General features: G+C 33.9%; 1 protein-coding gene across 1 annotated transcript in view; it reads left to right on the forward strand.

Annotated features, from left to right (window-relative positions):
- The first annotated feature begins 1,688 nt into the window (after window positions 1–1,688).
- LOC143062998 (signal transducer and activator of transcription 5B-like) overlaps window positions 1,689–16,785 on the forward strand; it is a 42,018-nt gene continuing 26,921 nt past the window's right edge. The window contains exons 1-5 of the mRNA XM_076234875.1: window positions 1,689–1,765; window positions 10,572–10,704; window positions 11,085–11,217; window positions 12,237–12,326; window positions 16,112–16,204. Of these exons, the coding sequence (XP_076090990.1) occupies window positions 10,574–10,704; window positions 11,085–11,217; window positions 12,237–12,326; window positions 16,112–16,204 (447 nt within the window). The 5' untranslated portion in view covers window positions 1,689–1,765; window positions 10,572–10,573. The remainder of the gene's footprint in view (window positions 1,766–10,571; window positions 10,705–11,084; window positions 11,218–12,236; window positions 12,327–16,111; window positions 16,205–16,785) is intronic.

Raw genomic sequence — 16,785 nt, forward strand, 5'->3', positions numbered from 1 at the left:
ATCAAAGTTACGATCAGTCTGTTAGTATACATTCAAGTGATACACTATGTAAATTCAGTACTGTTTAGGCACTTGATTTCAGTTATTAAAATTAACTAGGTCTACTTTCAAATTTTTCACTAATTCATTCATTTAAACCAAAAACAACAATTAGCCTTCGAAAAGCGACGTGAAGTTACTGAATGTAAGTTAATAAAAGATAAAATAAAATCCAAGGTGGATTCAATAGAACCTGACAAAGCTAAATGCTTGACTATATGAACCAATGGAACAATTAAATGGACAATATCTGTAATGTATCTTACTTTTTACAACTAACTCCTCGATAAAATGGTCAGTTTTGTAACAATCGGTTGATTTTTGGTTGCTTTAAGTGGTTTGATAGCAGCCTTAACCTCGTACTTTTGTCACAAGTATAAGAGCTACAGAACAAAAAGACCAAAAACATCAGAAGAATTTCTAAATGAATGGATTCCGAGGTTCAGATTTTTTTCAGATAATGTTAAGATCAAAATGGGCATTTCAGATTGAAATGTATTAATAATGAGACCATGAACATGTGAATATATTGTTTTTATATGAAATGACGTACATTTATATCTATTTTTAGATGGGTGTTTCCATTTTATAAGATTATTTTTTTATTTGTTTTCGCCGGATATTAGTAAATTTTTCAGCCTAAAATTAGTTTTTGATTTTGTTAAGTCAGTTATGAACAAAACTGACCTAAATGATAAAATACTGTTGTACATTTTTTAACAGTTTAGAAACATATTTCATCATTCAGCATGTTCATGTCATTTTAAAAGAAAATACAGAAATCGAGGAAAACTCAAATCTGTATGCCGAATATTTCAATTCAATTGCTTAAATTTAATATGCAAATATGAAGTTTCGGTTCGGTAGTTATCTCATTGTTCTTTTTTTGCTTTGTTACAAAGGTTTACAAATTAAAACAAAAACCTAACAAATAGGAGAAAGTATGTTCGAATTATACATGTTATAATCAAAACAAATTAAAATGAAGTCACAAATAATTTTGATAATGTTAATATAAACCAGTTACCTGTTGTGTTTATCATCAATCAAATACATTGCGTTTATTACACCCTGTATTGAAATCGTAACAAATATTATTGACATTATTTATACTGAATGAAGTATAATATTGGTTTCTAAATGAGTTAAACGCAGAACTCGAGAATAAGGGCAGCAGATTGATGAATTAGAATTTAAAACAGATATAACTTTGAATATTTCAAATAGACTATTGAATTGGATCATTAATGACTAAAGGCGTAATCTTTACTGTATTGATTATTTGAAATGTGTTTTTATTCATTGATTATACTCATGCATGAAATCAATCTGAAGTTTGAGATAAACAATAAGCATATGTTAGCAAAGGTATATCTTGGTATTCCAAAAAAATAATCATACATCAAATCTAGAGTTAAAATTTCGTAGTATTTCTTTCGGTATATAATATTAAATGTTATTTAAAAATAGAACTAAAATTTCTAGTTCTAAATAAAGATTTCTATTTTAAGCCGTTTCGCCGAAATGTGTATTCATTTATATGAAATGGAGTTTAAATTGCTAATAATAGTTGTTTACAACATCCATTGTGATTGGATATATTTTTCGGAGAGACCAATCAAACCTTCTGTTATAAAAAAACCATATATATTTGGTACTTTCAATTTACAATAACAAAAGTCTTATAGGGATAGATTCATAGAACTGAAGCAGGAGGCCATTCTCGGTAAGTACTACGCACTATTGAATATTTAGGTTGTTTCAAAGGTATAAAATCAATATAAAATAGTCATCTTTTAACATGGTAATCTTGTTCAGACATAATTTGCGAGGGTTTAAATTTAAACAATGATAAATTAGTACAATCTGTCTTCTGTGCGGTTTATATTTTCATCAAAAGTCAAATACTGTATATTTATACTACGAAGTTTAATTTAATAATCTTATAGATATTCAGAACAGACAATCCGTGATCATTAAGAAGAGCTTATTAGGGGGGAAATCATAATTTAATTTCCGAATGTATTAAGTGCTCGGATAAAGATGTAATCAGATTTGAGGCTTGGCACGTTTGTGTGATGCATGAATTAATTTAAACTTCTTACCAACTTTTTAGCTCTACTGGTCCGAAGGACCAAGTGAGCTTTTCTCATCACTTGGCGTCCGTCGTCGTTAACTTTTACAAAAACCTTCTTCTCTAAAACTACTGGGTCAAATTTAACCAAACCTGGCAACAATCATCATTGGAGTATCTAGTTTTAATATTGAGTCCGTTGACCTGGCCAACCAACCAACATGGCCGCCATGGCTAAAAATAGTACATAGGGGTAAAATGTAGATTTTGGCTTATATCTCTGAAACCAAAGCATTAAGAGCAAATGGTAAAATTGTTTATCAAGTCAAGATCTATCTGCCCTGAAATTTTCAGATGAATAGGACAACCTGTTGTTAGGTTGCTGCCCCTGAATTGTTAAATTTAAGGACATTTTGCCGTTTTGGGTTATTATCTTGAATATAATCATAGATAATCTGTAACCAGCAATACTGTTTAGCAAAGTCAGATCTACATATAAGTTAACATGACCAAAATGGCAGTTTATCCCTTCAGGAGTTATTGCCCGTTATAGTTAGTTTTAAGCAATTTTTCGTAATTTTTGTAGTCTTTTACAAACATTTTCTCCTCTGAAACTACTGAGACATATTTAAACAAACTTGTACACAATCATCATTAGGGTATTTAGTTTTAACATTGTGTCCGATGACCCTGCCGCGAACGAAGATAACCAACCGACATGGTTAACAAGAGTACATAGAGTAAAATGCAGTTTTTGGCTCATATCACTGAAACAAAAGTATTTAGAGCATATCTGACAAGGATTAAATTGTTCATCAGGTCAAAATCTATAGCTATCTGCCCTGAAATCTTAGACCAATCAGGCAACTCGTTGTTGGGTTGCTACCACTGAACTGGTAATTTTAGGAAAATTTTCCCGTGTTTAGTTATTTTCTTCAATAATATCATAGATAGAGATAAACTGTAAACAGCAATAATGTACAGCATATTAATTTTCGATCTCAATGCTCTTCAACTTTGTTCTTTATTAGGCTTTTCTTTTTTTAAATTTTTTGGATTCGAGCGTCACTGATGAGTCTTTTGAAGACGAAACGCGCGTCTGGCGTATATACAAAATTTATTTCTGGTATCTATGATGAGTTTATTTAAGACCTAAGAGTAAGTCATCATGACCAAAATGGTCAATTGACCCCTTAAGGAGTTGCCCTTTATAGTCAATTTTTACTATTTTCACTAATTTTGTAAATTTTTACAAAATAGTTTTCACTGTAATTTCTTGGTCAAGTTTATTATAGATAAAGATAATTGAAAGCAGCAAGAATTTCAGTACAGTAAGACCTACAAACACATCACCATCACCAAAACACAATTTTGTCAAGAATCTAACTGTGTCCTTTGTTTAATATGCACATAGACCAAGGTGAGCGACACATGCTCTTTAGAGCCTCTAGTTATTTAATATTCACATCGGTTTAAACATGCAAAAAGAAAACAATTCTACTGCTATATCTAAAAATAAACTTGTCCATATATAAATAAACTTGTCGTGGAAACATGGGTTGGAATTTTGTATTTCTGAGGTCGATAAGACTAAGTGTTTCAAAAATCAAAAGTTTTGTAAACAGCGAATTGATAATTATGACAAATCAATGATAAGTTATGTCTACACAGAAGTGCTGACTTCTTGATTGGTCATACCCGCGGGGAATACAAACTCCACAAACAGTGGCATCGACCAAGTGGTTGTAAATAAACTCAATCACAGATACCGGGATTGACATTTTGTATTTGTGCCAGACGTGCATACGTCAACAAAAGACTCAATAGTAATGCTCGAATAAAAACGAAATATTAAAAGGTCAAATAAAGGAAATTAGAGTCCCTTCTTTGAATTGCAGAAATCACTTTCAACAGTAAATATGTTTTTTTCTTTGATCAAATAATATTTAAATTATAGGACCTTACTAAAAACAAAGTGTTAACTACTTATTTTGATATATTCATGCTTATATATCATGTACTGTAGTACGCCGCTAGATTAAAACTGACGTGGAAAGGTAACACATGCCCACCGAAAGCTCTTTTTTTGAGAGCCCAGGTGGTCGTGTGGTCTAGCGGGACGGCTGCAGTGCAGGAGATTTGGTGTCACGATATCACAGTAGCATGGGTTCGAATCCCGGCGAGGGAAGAACCAAAAATTTAGCAAATTTACAGATCTAACATTGTTGGGTTGATGTTTAGACGAATTGTATATACATTATGTACACAGCCATGTATCACCATCATTGGTGGCGATCCGATGGATACATCTGTTGTAGGGTTGTCACTGACTCAGACGTACTTATGAATATAATTATTTTCTGTGACTGTATCTTACATTAATTTGTAGGATCCTTTACTATAGATAATTTAGCTGATCTGTAACAATTACATCTTCATGCCTTATATATCATGTACTGTAGTACGCCGCTAGATTAAAACTGACGTGGAAAGGTAACACATGCCCACCGAAAGCTCTTTTTTTGAGAGCCCAGGTGGTCGTGTGGTCTAGCGGGACGGCTGCAGTGCAGGCGATTTGGTGTCACGATATCACAGTAGCATGGGTTCGAATCCCGGCGAGGGAAGAACCAAAAATTTGCGAAAGCAAATTTACAGATCTAACATTGTTGGGTTGATGTTTAGACGAATTGTATATACATTATGTACACAGCCATGTATCACCATCATTGGTGGCGATCCGATGGATACATCTGTTGTAGGGTTGTCACTGACTCAGACGTACTTATGAATATAATTATTTTCTGTGACTGTATCTTACATTAATTTGTAGGATCCTTTACTATAGATAATTTAGCTGATCTGTAACAATTACATCTTCATGCCTTATATATCATGTACTGTAGTACGCCGCTAGATTAAAACTGACGTGGAAAGGTAACACATGCCCACCGAAAGCTCTTTTTTTGAGAGCCCAGGTGGTCGTGTGGTCTAGCGGGACGGCTGCAGTGCAGGCGATTTGGTGTCACGATATCACAGTAGCATGGGTTCGAATCCCGGCGAGGGAGGAACCAAAAATTTGCGAAAGCAAATTTACAGATCTAACATTGTTGGGTTGATGTTTAGACGAATTGTATATACATTATGTACACAGCCATGTATCACCATCATTGGTGGCGATCCGATGGATACATCTGTTGTAGGGTTGTCACTGACTCAGACGTACTTATGAATATAATTATTTTCTGTGACTGTATCTTACATTAATTTGTAGGATCCTTTACTATAGATAATTTAGCTGATCTGTAACAATTACATCTTCATGCCTTATATATCATGTACTGTAGTACGCCGCTAGATTAAAACTGACGTGGAAAGGTAACACATGCCCACCGAAAGCTCTTTTTTTGAGAGCCCAGGTGGTCGTGTGGTCTAGCGGGACGGCTGCAGTGCAGGCGATTTGGTGTCACGATATCACAGTAGCATGGGTTCGAATCCCGGCGAGGGAAGAACCAAAAATTTGCGAAAGCAAATTTACAGATCTAACATTGTTGGGTTGATGTTTAGACGAATTGTATATACATTATGTACACAGCCATGTATCACCATCATTGGTGGCGATCCGATGGATACATCTGTTGTAGGGTTGTCACTGACTCAGACGTACTTATGAATATAATTATTTTCTGTGACTGTATCTTACATTAATTTGTAGGATCCTTTACTATAGATAATTTAGCTGATCTGTAACAATTACATCTTCATGCCTTATATATCATGTACTGTAGTACGCCGCTAGATTAAAACTGACGTGGAAAGGTAACACATGCCCACCGAAAGCTCTTTTTTTGAGAGCCCAGGTGGTCGTGTGGTCTAGCGGGACGGCTGCAGTGCAGGCGATTTGGTGTCACGATATCACAGTAGCATGGGTTCGAATCCCGGCGAGGGAAGAACCAAAAATTTGCGAAAGCAAATTTACAGATCTAACATTGTTGGGTTGATGTTTAGACGAATTGTATATACATTATGTACACAGCCATGTATCACCATCATTGGTGGCGATCCGATGGATACATCTGTTGTAGGGTTGTCACTGACTCAGACGTACTTATGAATATAATTATTTTCTGTGACTGTATCTTACATTAATTTGTAGGATCCTTTACTATAGATAATTTAGCTGATCTGTAACAATTACATCTTCATGCCTTATATATCATGTACTGTAGTACGCCGCTAGATTAAAACTGACGTGGAAAGGTAACACATGCCCACCGAAAGCTCTTTTTTTGAGAGCCCAGGTGGTCGTGTGGTCTAGCGGGACGGCTGCAGTGCAGGCGATTTGGTGTCACGATATCACAGTAGCATGGGTTCGAATCCCGGCGAGGGAAGAACCAAAAATTTGCGAAAGCAAATTTACAGATCTAACATTGTTGGGTTGATGTTTAGACGAATTGTATATACATTATGTACACAGCCATGTATCACCATCATTGGTGGCGATCCGATGGATACATCTGTTGTAGGGTTGTCACTGACTCAGACGTACTTATGAATATAATTATTTTCTGTGACTGTATCTTACATTAATTTGTAGGATCCTTTACTATAGATAATTTAGCTGATCTGTAACAATTACATCTTCATGCCTTATATATCATGTACTGTAGTACGCCGCTAGATTAAAACTGACGTGGAAAGGTAACACATGCCCACCGAAAGCTCTTTTTTTGAGAGCCCAGGTGGTCGTGTGGTCTAGCGGGACGGCTGCAGTGCAGGCGATTTGGTGTCACGATATCACAGTAGCATGGGTTCGAATCCCGGCGAGGGAAGAACCAAAAATTTGCGAAAGCAAATTTACAGATCTAACATTGTTGGGTTGATGTTTAGACGAATTGTATATACATTATGTACACAGCCATGTATCACCATCATTGGTGGCGATCCGATGGATACATCTGTTGTAGGGTTGTCACTGACTCAGACGTACTTATGAATATAATTATTTTCTGTGACTGTATCTTACATTAATTTGTAGGATCCTTTACTATAGATAATTTAGCTGATCTGTAACAATTACATCTTCATGCCTTATATATCATGTACTGTAGTACGCCGCTAGATTAAAACTGACGTGGAAAGGTAACACATGCCCACCGAAAGCTCTTTTTTTGAGAGCCCAGGTGGTCGTGTGGTCTAGCGGGACGGCTGCAGTGCAGGCGATTTGGTGTCACGATATCACAGTAGCATGGGTTCGAATCCCGGCGAGGGAAGAACCAAAAATTTGCGAAAGCAAATTTACAGATCTAACATTGTTGGGTTGATGTTTAGACGAATTGTATATACATTATGTACACAGCCATGTATCACCATCATTGGTGGCGATCCGATGGATACATCTGTTGTAGGGTTGTCACTGACTCAGACGTACTTATGAATATAATTATTTTCTGTGACTGTATCTTACATTAATTTGTAGGATCCTTTACTATAGATAATTTAGCTGATCTGTAACAATTACATCTTCATGCCTTATATATCATGTACTGTAGTACGCCGCTAGATTAAAACTGACGTGGAAAGGTAACACATGCCCACCGAAAGCTCTTTTTTTGAGAGCCCAGGTGGTCGTGTGGTCTAGCGGGACGGCTGCAGTGCAGGCGATTTGGTGTCACGATATCACAGTAGCATGGGTTCGAATCCCGGCGAGGGAAGAACCAAAAATTTGCGAAAGCAAATTTACAGATCTAACATTGTTGGGTTGATGTTTAGACGAATTGTATATACTTATGTACACAGCCATGTATCACCATCATTGGTGGCGATCCGATGGATACATCTGTTGTAGGGTTGTCACTGACTCAGACGTACTTATGAATATAATTATTTTCTGTGACTGTATCTTACATTAATTTGTAGGATCCTTTACTATAGATAATTTAGCTGATCTGTAACAATTACATCTTCATGCCTTATATATCATGTACTGTAGTACGCCGCTAGATTAAAACTGACGTGGAAAGGTAACACATGCCCACCGAAAGCTCTTTTTTTGAGAGCCCAGGTGGTCGTGTGGTCTAGCGGGACGGCTGCAGTGCAGGCGATTTGGTGTCACGATATCACAGTAGCATGGGTTCGAATCCCGGCGAGGGAAGAACCAAAAATTTGCGAAAGCAAATTTACAGATCTAACATTGTTGGGTTGATGTTTAGACGAATTGTATATACATTATGTACACAGCCATGTATCACCATCATTGGTGGCGATCCGATGGATACATCTGTTGTAGGGTTGTCACTGACTCAGACGTACTTATGAATATAATTATTTTCTGTGACTGTATCTTACATTAATTTGTAGGATCCTTTACTATAGATAATTTAGCTGATCTGTAACAATTACATCTTCATGCCTTATATATCATGTACTGTAGTACGCCGCTAGATTAAAACTGACGTGGAAAGGTAACACATGCCCACCGAAAGCTCTTTTTTTGAGAGCCCAGGTGGTCGTGTGGTCTAGCGGGACGGCTGCAGTGCAGGCGATTTGGTGTCACGATATCACAGTAGCATGGGTTCGAATCCCGGCGAGGGAAGAACCAAAAATTTGCGAAAGCGAATTTACAGATCTAACATTGTTGGGTTGATGTTTAGACGAATTATATATATATATATTTTTTGGTTCTTCCCTCGCTGGGATTCGAACCCATGCTACTGTGATATCGTGACACCAAATCGCCTGCTCTGCAGCCGTCCCGCTAGACCACACGACCACCTGGGCTCTCAAAAAAAGAGCTTTCGCTGGCCGTGTGTTACCTTTCCTCGTCAGTTTTAATCTAGCGGCGTACTACAGTACATGATATATAAGGCATGAACCTATCAAAGTAAAAAGTAGCAAGGAAACTTTTGAAGAAATACCCCATGCATAAAATTCGGATTTACTTGTATATAATTCATAGACCAGGAAAAAGGTTACTGATTGGATCCTGAGGTTTATAAGACATAAAAAAGTCGACGAAATCTTAAGAAACTGTACATTCATTCAGCATTTTTTTTTGTAGTATACATTTTTATCCCAGGTCAAGTGAGCTTTTCTCATCACTTGACGGCGTTGTCGTCTGTTAACTTTTACAAAAAAACCTTCTTCTCTGAAACTAATGGCCCAAATTTAACCAAAATGTGCCACAATTATCACTAGAGTATCTAGTTGTAATAATGTGTCCGATGACCCCGTCTTCCAACCATCATGGCCGACATGGTTAAAAATAGAACTATGGGGATGAATTGCAGTTTTTGATCATTTAGCAAAAATCTGACAGGAAACAAAAATGTTTATCAGATTCAGATTTATCTGCCCTGAAATTTTCAGACGAATTCGATAAACCCGTTGATGGATTGCTGCCCTTGAGTTAGTGATTCAACGAAAATTGTGCAGGTTTTTTTTGTTATTATTCTAGATATCATTATAAAATCTTATATCAAATACTATTAAATATGATTGAAACATTACAGGATATCCAAACCATCAGTTAATACAGGTGATCTACACAGGCTCTTCATGTATAAAACCACTAATGCATAGCCGCATTGCTTTCTATGTTAAATTCTTCAATTTGAAGCATTGATGGTTACAAATAAAATGGCTATTATTTCCTGTCAAAACTGTATCTTATCCTAACTTGTGCTGAAAAAATTCAATATACCTTATATATTGCATATTAGTCAGAGCGTACTGGTTCCCGGAAGTGATCCCTAGTCCCCAAGCTTTCATTTGATTCCAAAAATACCCAAATATACCAGCTATTGACAAAGATACATCTATGCGTAGGAACTATTTTGTTTAAAATATGTACTACTTTCTTGTATGTTCTTTCAGACCGGCCCTGAATTAGTGGTTTTATACCTTCAGGGCCTCTGGTTTTATATTGCCATTTCTATCTTTTTATCATTTTTAACATTTATGTATAACCTCTAAATAACTAAATGTAGTCAACATGTCTTATTTCAATAAATGTAATGTTTTCTTTTGTTTACTTACTGGAAAGGTAAACTAACAGATATAATATTGTAACTCGCAGAAAATTTAATCACTTAGCATGATATTTTTTTTGTAGTATAAATGCCAAATTTATATTTTATCATATTCCGAATTTGCTTGTAGAAGATTGTACAGATTTCATATTTGTTTATTTGTGTGCGGCTCTTGCTATTTGCAAAGTTTTAAGAATTTAATCAAATATATTTGATAACTTAGAAGCATAAATATTAAATTGCTTCACATTTCAACAAGGTAAAAAAAAGTTTTTGCTGTTTGTAGATTAGAATATCTGTCTGCGGGTCGTGCAATTTACAATGTTTTAATAGTTTAGACAAAATCATTAAAATCATCTTAGAACCTAACTGTAATAACACATAGAAGTTGAGTGGCATCAAATTGTATTGTATTTATTTTTCATTTAAAGTAATGTCACAGCAATGGACTCAAGTTCAAGAGATGCCTGTGGAATTCCTGTCAAAATTGAGTTCTACGTATGCTGAAATTTTCCCAATACAAATCAGAGATTGTTTTTCTGTATGGATAGACGAACAACCTTGGTAAGTTTGTGTTGCATACGATCCATACTGCATAGTTAGCTATAAAAGCGCACATATTCATTCATGTTGTAATTTATTTTTACCTTTATTAACACCGTCCTGTAACTTGAAATATTTTTTTTTTTTGGTCTTTATGTAAAATAGGTTTATAAGAAATCATACCATTTTTTTTACTTTTTACAAATATTGATTAATTAATTGGAAAGCAAATACAATTGTTAATATTGTCCAAAGTATAAGAAAAAGAACAATAATTAATTTAGAGATGACGTTTAATGTTAAATGAGATCCACACGATCAAATTTATCATAGTTTTAATAATTTTAAGTATTGTTTTTATGTTGTTGACCATTTGATTCGGTTCTATCATAAACACATAGGAACCAAATTGACGAAAACGATGACAGTCACAGGAATAATTATGCCTTACCTCTGATGCAAGGTCTGCTTCAACTTATTCAAAATAAAGCAAAAGTGATTCCTGAATTCAAAGAATGCCTGATTACTATAGAGGTAACACATTCAAATAATTCTGTACAGTAAGATATGCACACACAAATATATACACGAAAATTAGGGGAAAAAATCACTTATCGTTTAAAAATTATTAAGAAAAATTTGTATTTGAAACTTTCCTTTTTTGCCAAAACCGCATACGGGAAATACATACATACTTATGTTTGGTGCTTTTGAATGAAAGCTAGTGACAAAGGGGTTTAAGTTTTATTTCTTTTTTCAAATTACTTACTGGTAAGTACATTACATGTAGTAGTTACAAATGAGTAGTGATTGTAAATATTGTTTCTTTGAGTTCGATAAATCCAGCTCTGATTGACATCGTTGTTTAAATATACCCCTAAACAATATATTGTAATGGTTATATGTAGAAAGAGTGAGGAAAAAAGATTTAAATCACAAATAATTGGAGAATAATACCTGACATGTTACGCCCTTGCATGTTCACATTATATGAACTTTATAAGTGATAATCCTGACACGAACATCATGACTGGTGCCACTTGTGAATCAGTATATTAACTTTGCTTAAGGTGGTACCCAACACTTTCAATAAAATTAATTTGGCTCTATTTACTTTGACCCTAAAACAAAAATATAAAAATTCCAAAATATTTGAACCAACTGTTTTGTCAGAAAAATTACACTGGTTATATAGCAGTTTGGCAAAAATCAATTTTGATCATTGAGAAGCTTAATATTCCTTTTACAACACAACGTAATCAAAACGATTAGCCGACTTTACAGAGTTATCTCCCTGTAGTGTTAGGTACCACCTTAAACATAATATTGAATCGAGAGTACGTCGTTCTCAGACTTTGTATTCTTTTTGTGAACTTGTTTGTGTTTTCGTCGTCTTTTCTTTTGTAAGATTTAAATGTCACCTTGGTAGATGCCGGCTATTGTTTTTGCATTATTTATATCTATATATAACATCATAGTTTTAAGAGCAATACAATAAGTTGTGTTCATGATCAGGTTCAATTATCTGATATACACATTTAAAATACTTTCAGAATAAGTATATCAATGAACCGCTCAATTTTGTAAGGGATATGAAGATATGTCTTAAGTATGAAGAACAGTTGCTGGCAGCATCTCAAAGTGTAAGTTGTATTTAGATGTACCAGAGTGCGTTTTCATTTTTTCATACTGCCGATTCTGGGACTTAAGCGGAGAAGATGTCAACCAAAAAAAAAGACTATCAAACGTTTCTATTACACATTATTGTTTCAATCTCATTGAATTGAAAAATTACTTAACTTAATAAAATCTACGAAACAGAAATTGATTTTGGTGATACTAATATAAAAAAGTATAGGAAACTCCAAGGTAGATTCCTAAAGAGGATGTACATAAAAACAAACGCTATCATTCATCGGAACAAGTAAGAAAGAAAACAACACATGCTATATTTCCGACGTGGTACCAGCTGTATTTTCCGAAAGAAAAAAATATTGCGAGTTAAGCAAGGTTTTATAGCTAGCAAAACTGCCAACATGATTGACAGTTGTTTAACACACATTAAAAATTGGAATATGATAGCTGTAAACTTTTCCTTATATTTTCTCAATGATAGTACCAAAAAAAAACGAATATTGAATAATGATATAGAAATATTTTTTTTTAATTATTAACTTATACCATGTAAAAATTTGAATAAAATATAATGGATCTTCAAGAATAAACTGTAAAGTAATTCAATTCTTAATTAAAAATGAACATTTGTCATTAAATAATAAACACAAAAAAAACCATCTTGCTTATCAGTTTGGGGCAAAATCTTAGTAAACAAAGAGCAAAAGAAAAACTGTACAATAACGGATGTATCGGACACTTTTTGAAGTTGTTACATGAACACTTTTCATGAAAAGTCACCCGTGCGGTTAGTCAGTTAATAAACACTTTAGGGCACTCTGTAACCATTTTACTTGTTTTAATAAATATAATTTATATGAAAAGTGTTTGTAAAAATTATAATTATAAGAAGCCAACTATCATGTCCCAAAATGCTGAAATCAAAACTAATGTCTACGAAGCAAGAGTATATGCTATCATATTTTTTTCAATGTACAAATCTCACGGGGTTCTTTAACAGTTAAGGTTTATATACCCTTCTGTAGCCATTTTTGTACGAATTTTTCAAACCTCAATTGTATCAAAACTAAAGATATAATAAATAATAGAGATAGGCCATTTAGTACATGTTCCAAGGGGAAACTTGATGCAAAGCATTATGTTTTACTGTTTCATTGCATTTGATAGAAAAAGAGGACTTTGTGGCAAATAAATCAAGATTTTTATAGAAAATCCACAGCCTTTAATACAGAGATTTTTGTTATAATATTTGAAACATAAATTACTCACTTGATTTTCTATGATGTGCTAGTGTTTATTTTTTACAAAAAGTTCTAAGTAACCTGTAAATTCCAAAACACCTCGTGCTAAGTCACTAAAGTCGAGCGCACCCTAAAAGGTGTACTTGATTTTGGCCATATTTATACTTGTCTTAACCAATAACTACATTTATAAACTTGTTTTAAGGAAATCAATGCTAGCACTGCATGCAATAATCCTATATCTATCAGTCATCAAATTGCCAAATATGAGAGTACAAGGATAAAGGCTGAGGATTTTCTATAAAAATCTTGATTTATTTGCCACAAAGTCCTCTTTTTCTATTAAATGCAATGGAACAGTAAAAATTAATGCTTTGCATCAAGTTTCCCCTTGGAATATGTACAAAATGGCCTATCTCTATTATTCATAATATCTGTAGTTTTGATACAATTGAAGTTTGAAAAGTTCGTACAAAAATTGCTACAAAAGGGTACATAAACCTTAAGCTGAAATATTTCAAATCATCTAAATCGAAATACATGTATTCGAGAGAATGCCCCCATATTCTCTTTACATACAAGGAAATTGTGCAAGTCGAATTGTGAAAGCACAAAATCAGTTTCAACATTAATAATAAACATCAAACCATTTTTGGATATATAGGTATGGTAAATGAAGAAAATATTGAGTCATGTGATCAATACTTGGGTCTGTCTGACTATCTTATCACGGTAATGAGTGTTATTCCCATAATAATAGAGAAATACCTTTTTCTATATTTCTATATTTGTTTTCCATTTTATTGAGTTTGATAATATTTATACATGTTAAATTTATATATTGGGTACGTCGTTGAATTGATAATGTCTTAAATCAGTTATTCATATATTTGTCATTCATTTTCTTTTTCAGTATTTTTGTTGTTTGTTTGTTGATTGGTTTATTTTAGAAAAATGGGGTGGGGATTTCCTCTGTTTTGTTAAAACGGAGGATGGAGGAGGTTAAGTATTATATTTCTTTATTTGGATTTCTTTGTTTTTACGTATGATTTTGATCTTTTTCGTGGTGTGAAGGGTTATATAAATATATCAACACATGATCGTAGGAACCGGGAAAGGGGACCATAACTGCATTACACACCTGTAAAGGTGAGGTGCAAAAACTATACGACCCCTTCCTCTTCTTTGGGTTTTTTTTGTTTTTGTTTTTAAAATATAAAGTGACTACGGAAGAGGACATTAACATATTTCTAAACTATTAGACTATTATGATAGAAAAGGAATAAGGAATTATTTTATATGCACATAGCTGTTATACTTAAGATGAGTATGTGTTATACAAAACATCAAATGTATTAAAGATTGAATATCTCTATACATGGTGGTACAAAAACGTATGCAAATAAAAAGATTCTTATTAAAAAAAAAGTCACACACAATGTACACTTTTTGTTCGACAAAAACAGTGTTAACAACTAGCCGTAAAGTATTATGCACTGTGAGTTAGGTCAAGGTCCTCAGATTTGACCTGACTACTTGTGCCGAAAAACTATACGGTTATTACGAGCCGGTTTGTTTGTTACCTTTGTTCTGTATCTCAAACCTACCCGGTATAGACATATACAATAAATGTTCATTGAACAAGTGTTACGTGACCAAGGTTTATAACATTCAAATATTATGGTTTTACGATGCATTCAATTGTCGTTTTACCCAAATAGTATGTGGATGTAAAAGTAAAGCTGATAAGCATCCAGATTCAAAACAATGACACATTCCCCATTTCCAATTTTATGATAATCCTAGTGATCATGCTTAGTTCATCAAATTAACATTTCACCACAGATTAACATCTTGCAATTTATCTAGAACATAACAATGGGCATAATTGTGAACTAATAAGATGCTCAAACGTTCGCAAAAATCTGGAACAACATGAAAGCAAATGGTATCGGTTAGTGTTAAATGATAAATTGTTAGGGAACTCTACGGACGCCATCACAAGTTGGTTGACCGTTATGGAATAACCATTTCACAAATGATATCGGATATTCTTACGTCGTAACTACAATCCCCTTCCCTTTCATGAATGTGACCTCCCGAATTAGACTATTTACCGGATTTGTTATAACATGAGCAACACGACGGGTGCCGCATGTGGAGCAGGATCCGCTTACCTTTCCGGACCACCTGAGATCACCCCTAATTTTTAGTGGGGTTCGTGTTGCTTATTCGTCAGTTTTCGATGTGGTGTCATATGTACTATTGTTTGTCTGTTTGTCTTTTTCCTTTTTAGTTTATTTTGATTTATGAGTTTGACTGTCCCTCTGGTATCTTTAGTCCCTCTTTATTTGATGGTATTCTTCTTTTATTTATTAGATAATTCAAATCTTTTTAAGTAGTGATAAATTTTATCCAGCTAAGTCAATGTGGGTGAAGAGTTAGCAATTTGACGCATAATGATAATATTCTACTATTGATTTCAATAGAAATATTCCTAACCTTTTTGATATGACATAAAAATTTAAGATCTTTTCGTTTCATTGTTGTAGAATAAAACAACAACACAAAGCCATGACGAATGCACTGAAGGGAACATTCTACAAATGTCTGAGGAGTTCCGTAACTTAAATTATTATGATGCGGTAAGTCCATATTTGGGTATGTCAGTTTAATATTCCGGTGGAGGAGTGCTTAGTTGCAGACACAATATTCGTTTCCACATGAGTTGTTAGGTCGTGTAAATTATTTCCGAAAGTTTATTCCTGATTTAGTACACAATTATTTCCTGCGTCCTGTTGGGCAGAATATTTATTTTAATCATGTATAATCAACATATTTCTTACCAGTCCGTGATATACTTTCCTAAAATACTCGACCTCCTTTCGTCAACCAAAATGATTTTAAAAGGTCGTTCCCGTTTCCTTTTATTCCTATGAAATATTAAGATTAGTTTTAATAACATGGAGTTCATGTTGGTTTTTAATTATTATTTATTACTGTTGATGTAAATGTCCTTTGTTTTTTTGAGTCTTTGATTACTTCTTGGTTTTAAATGTTGATATTGTTTAGAAAAATAATAGAAAGTTAATAATAGAAAGTTATTCAGTTTTAAACATAGAGATTTTATTTTTGCATTTTCTACACATACTATGATGTAAATCCTATTGTTACTAAGAAATAATTTTTATGTTTTTCACAGGGTTAGGGTTTGCTTTAGGAATAT

The sequence above is a fragment of the Mytilus galloprovincialis genome, chromosome 2 (genome assembly GCF_965363235.1).
Source record: "Mytilus galloprovincialis chromosome 2, xbMytGall1.hap1.1, whole genome shotgun sequence".
In the NCBI taxonomy this organism is placed as follows: domain Eukaryota; kingdom Metazoa; phylum Mollusca; class Bivalvia; order Mytilida; family Mytilidae; genus Mytilus; species Mytilus galloprovincialis.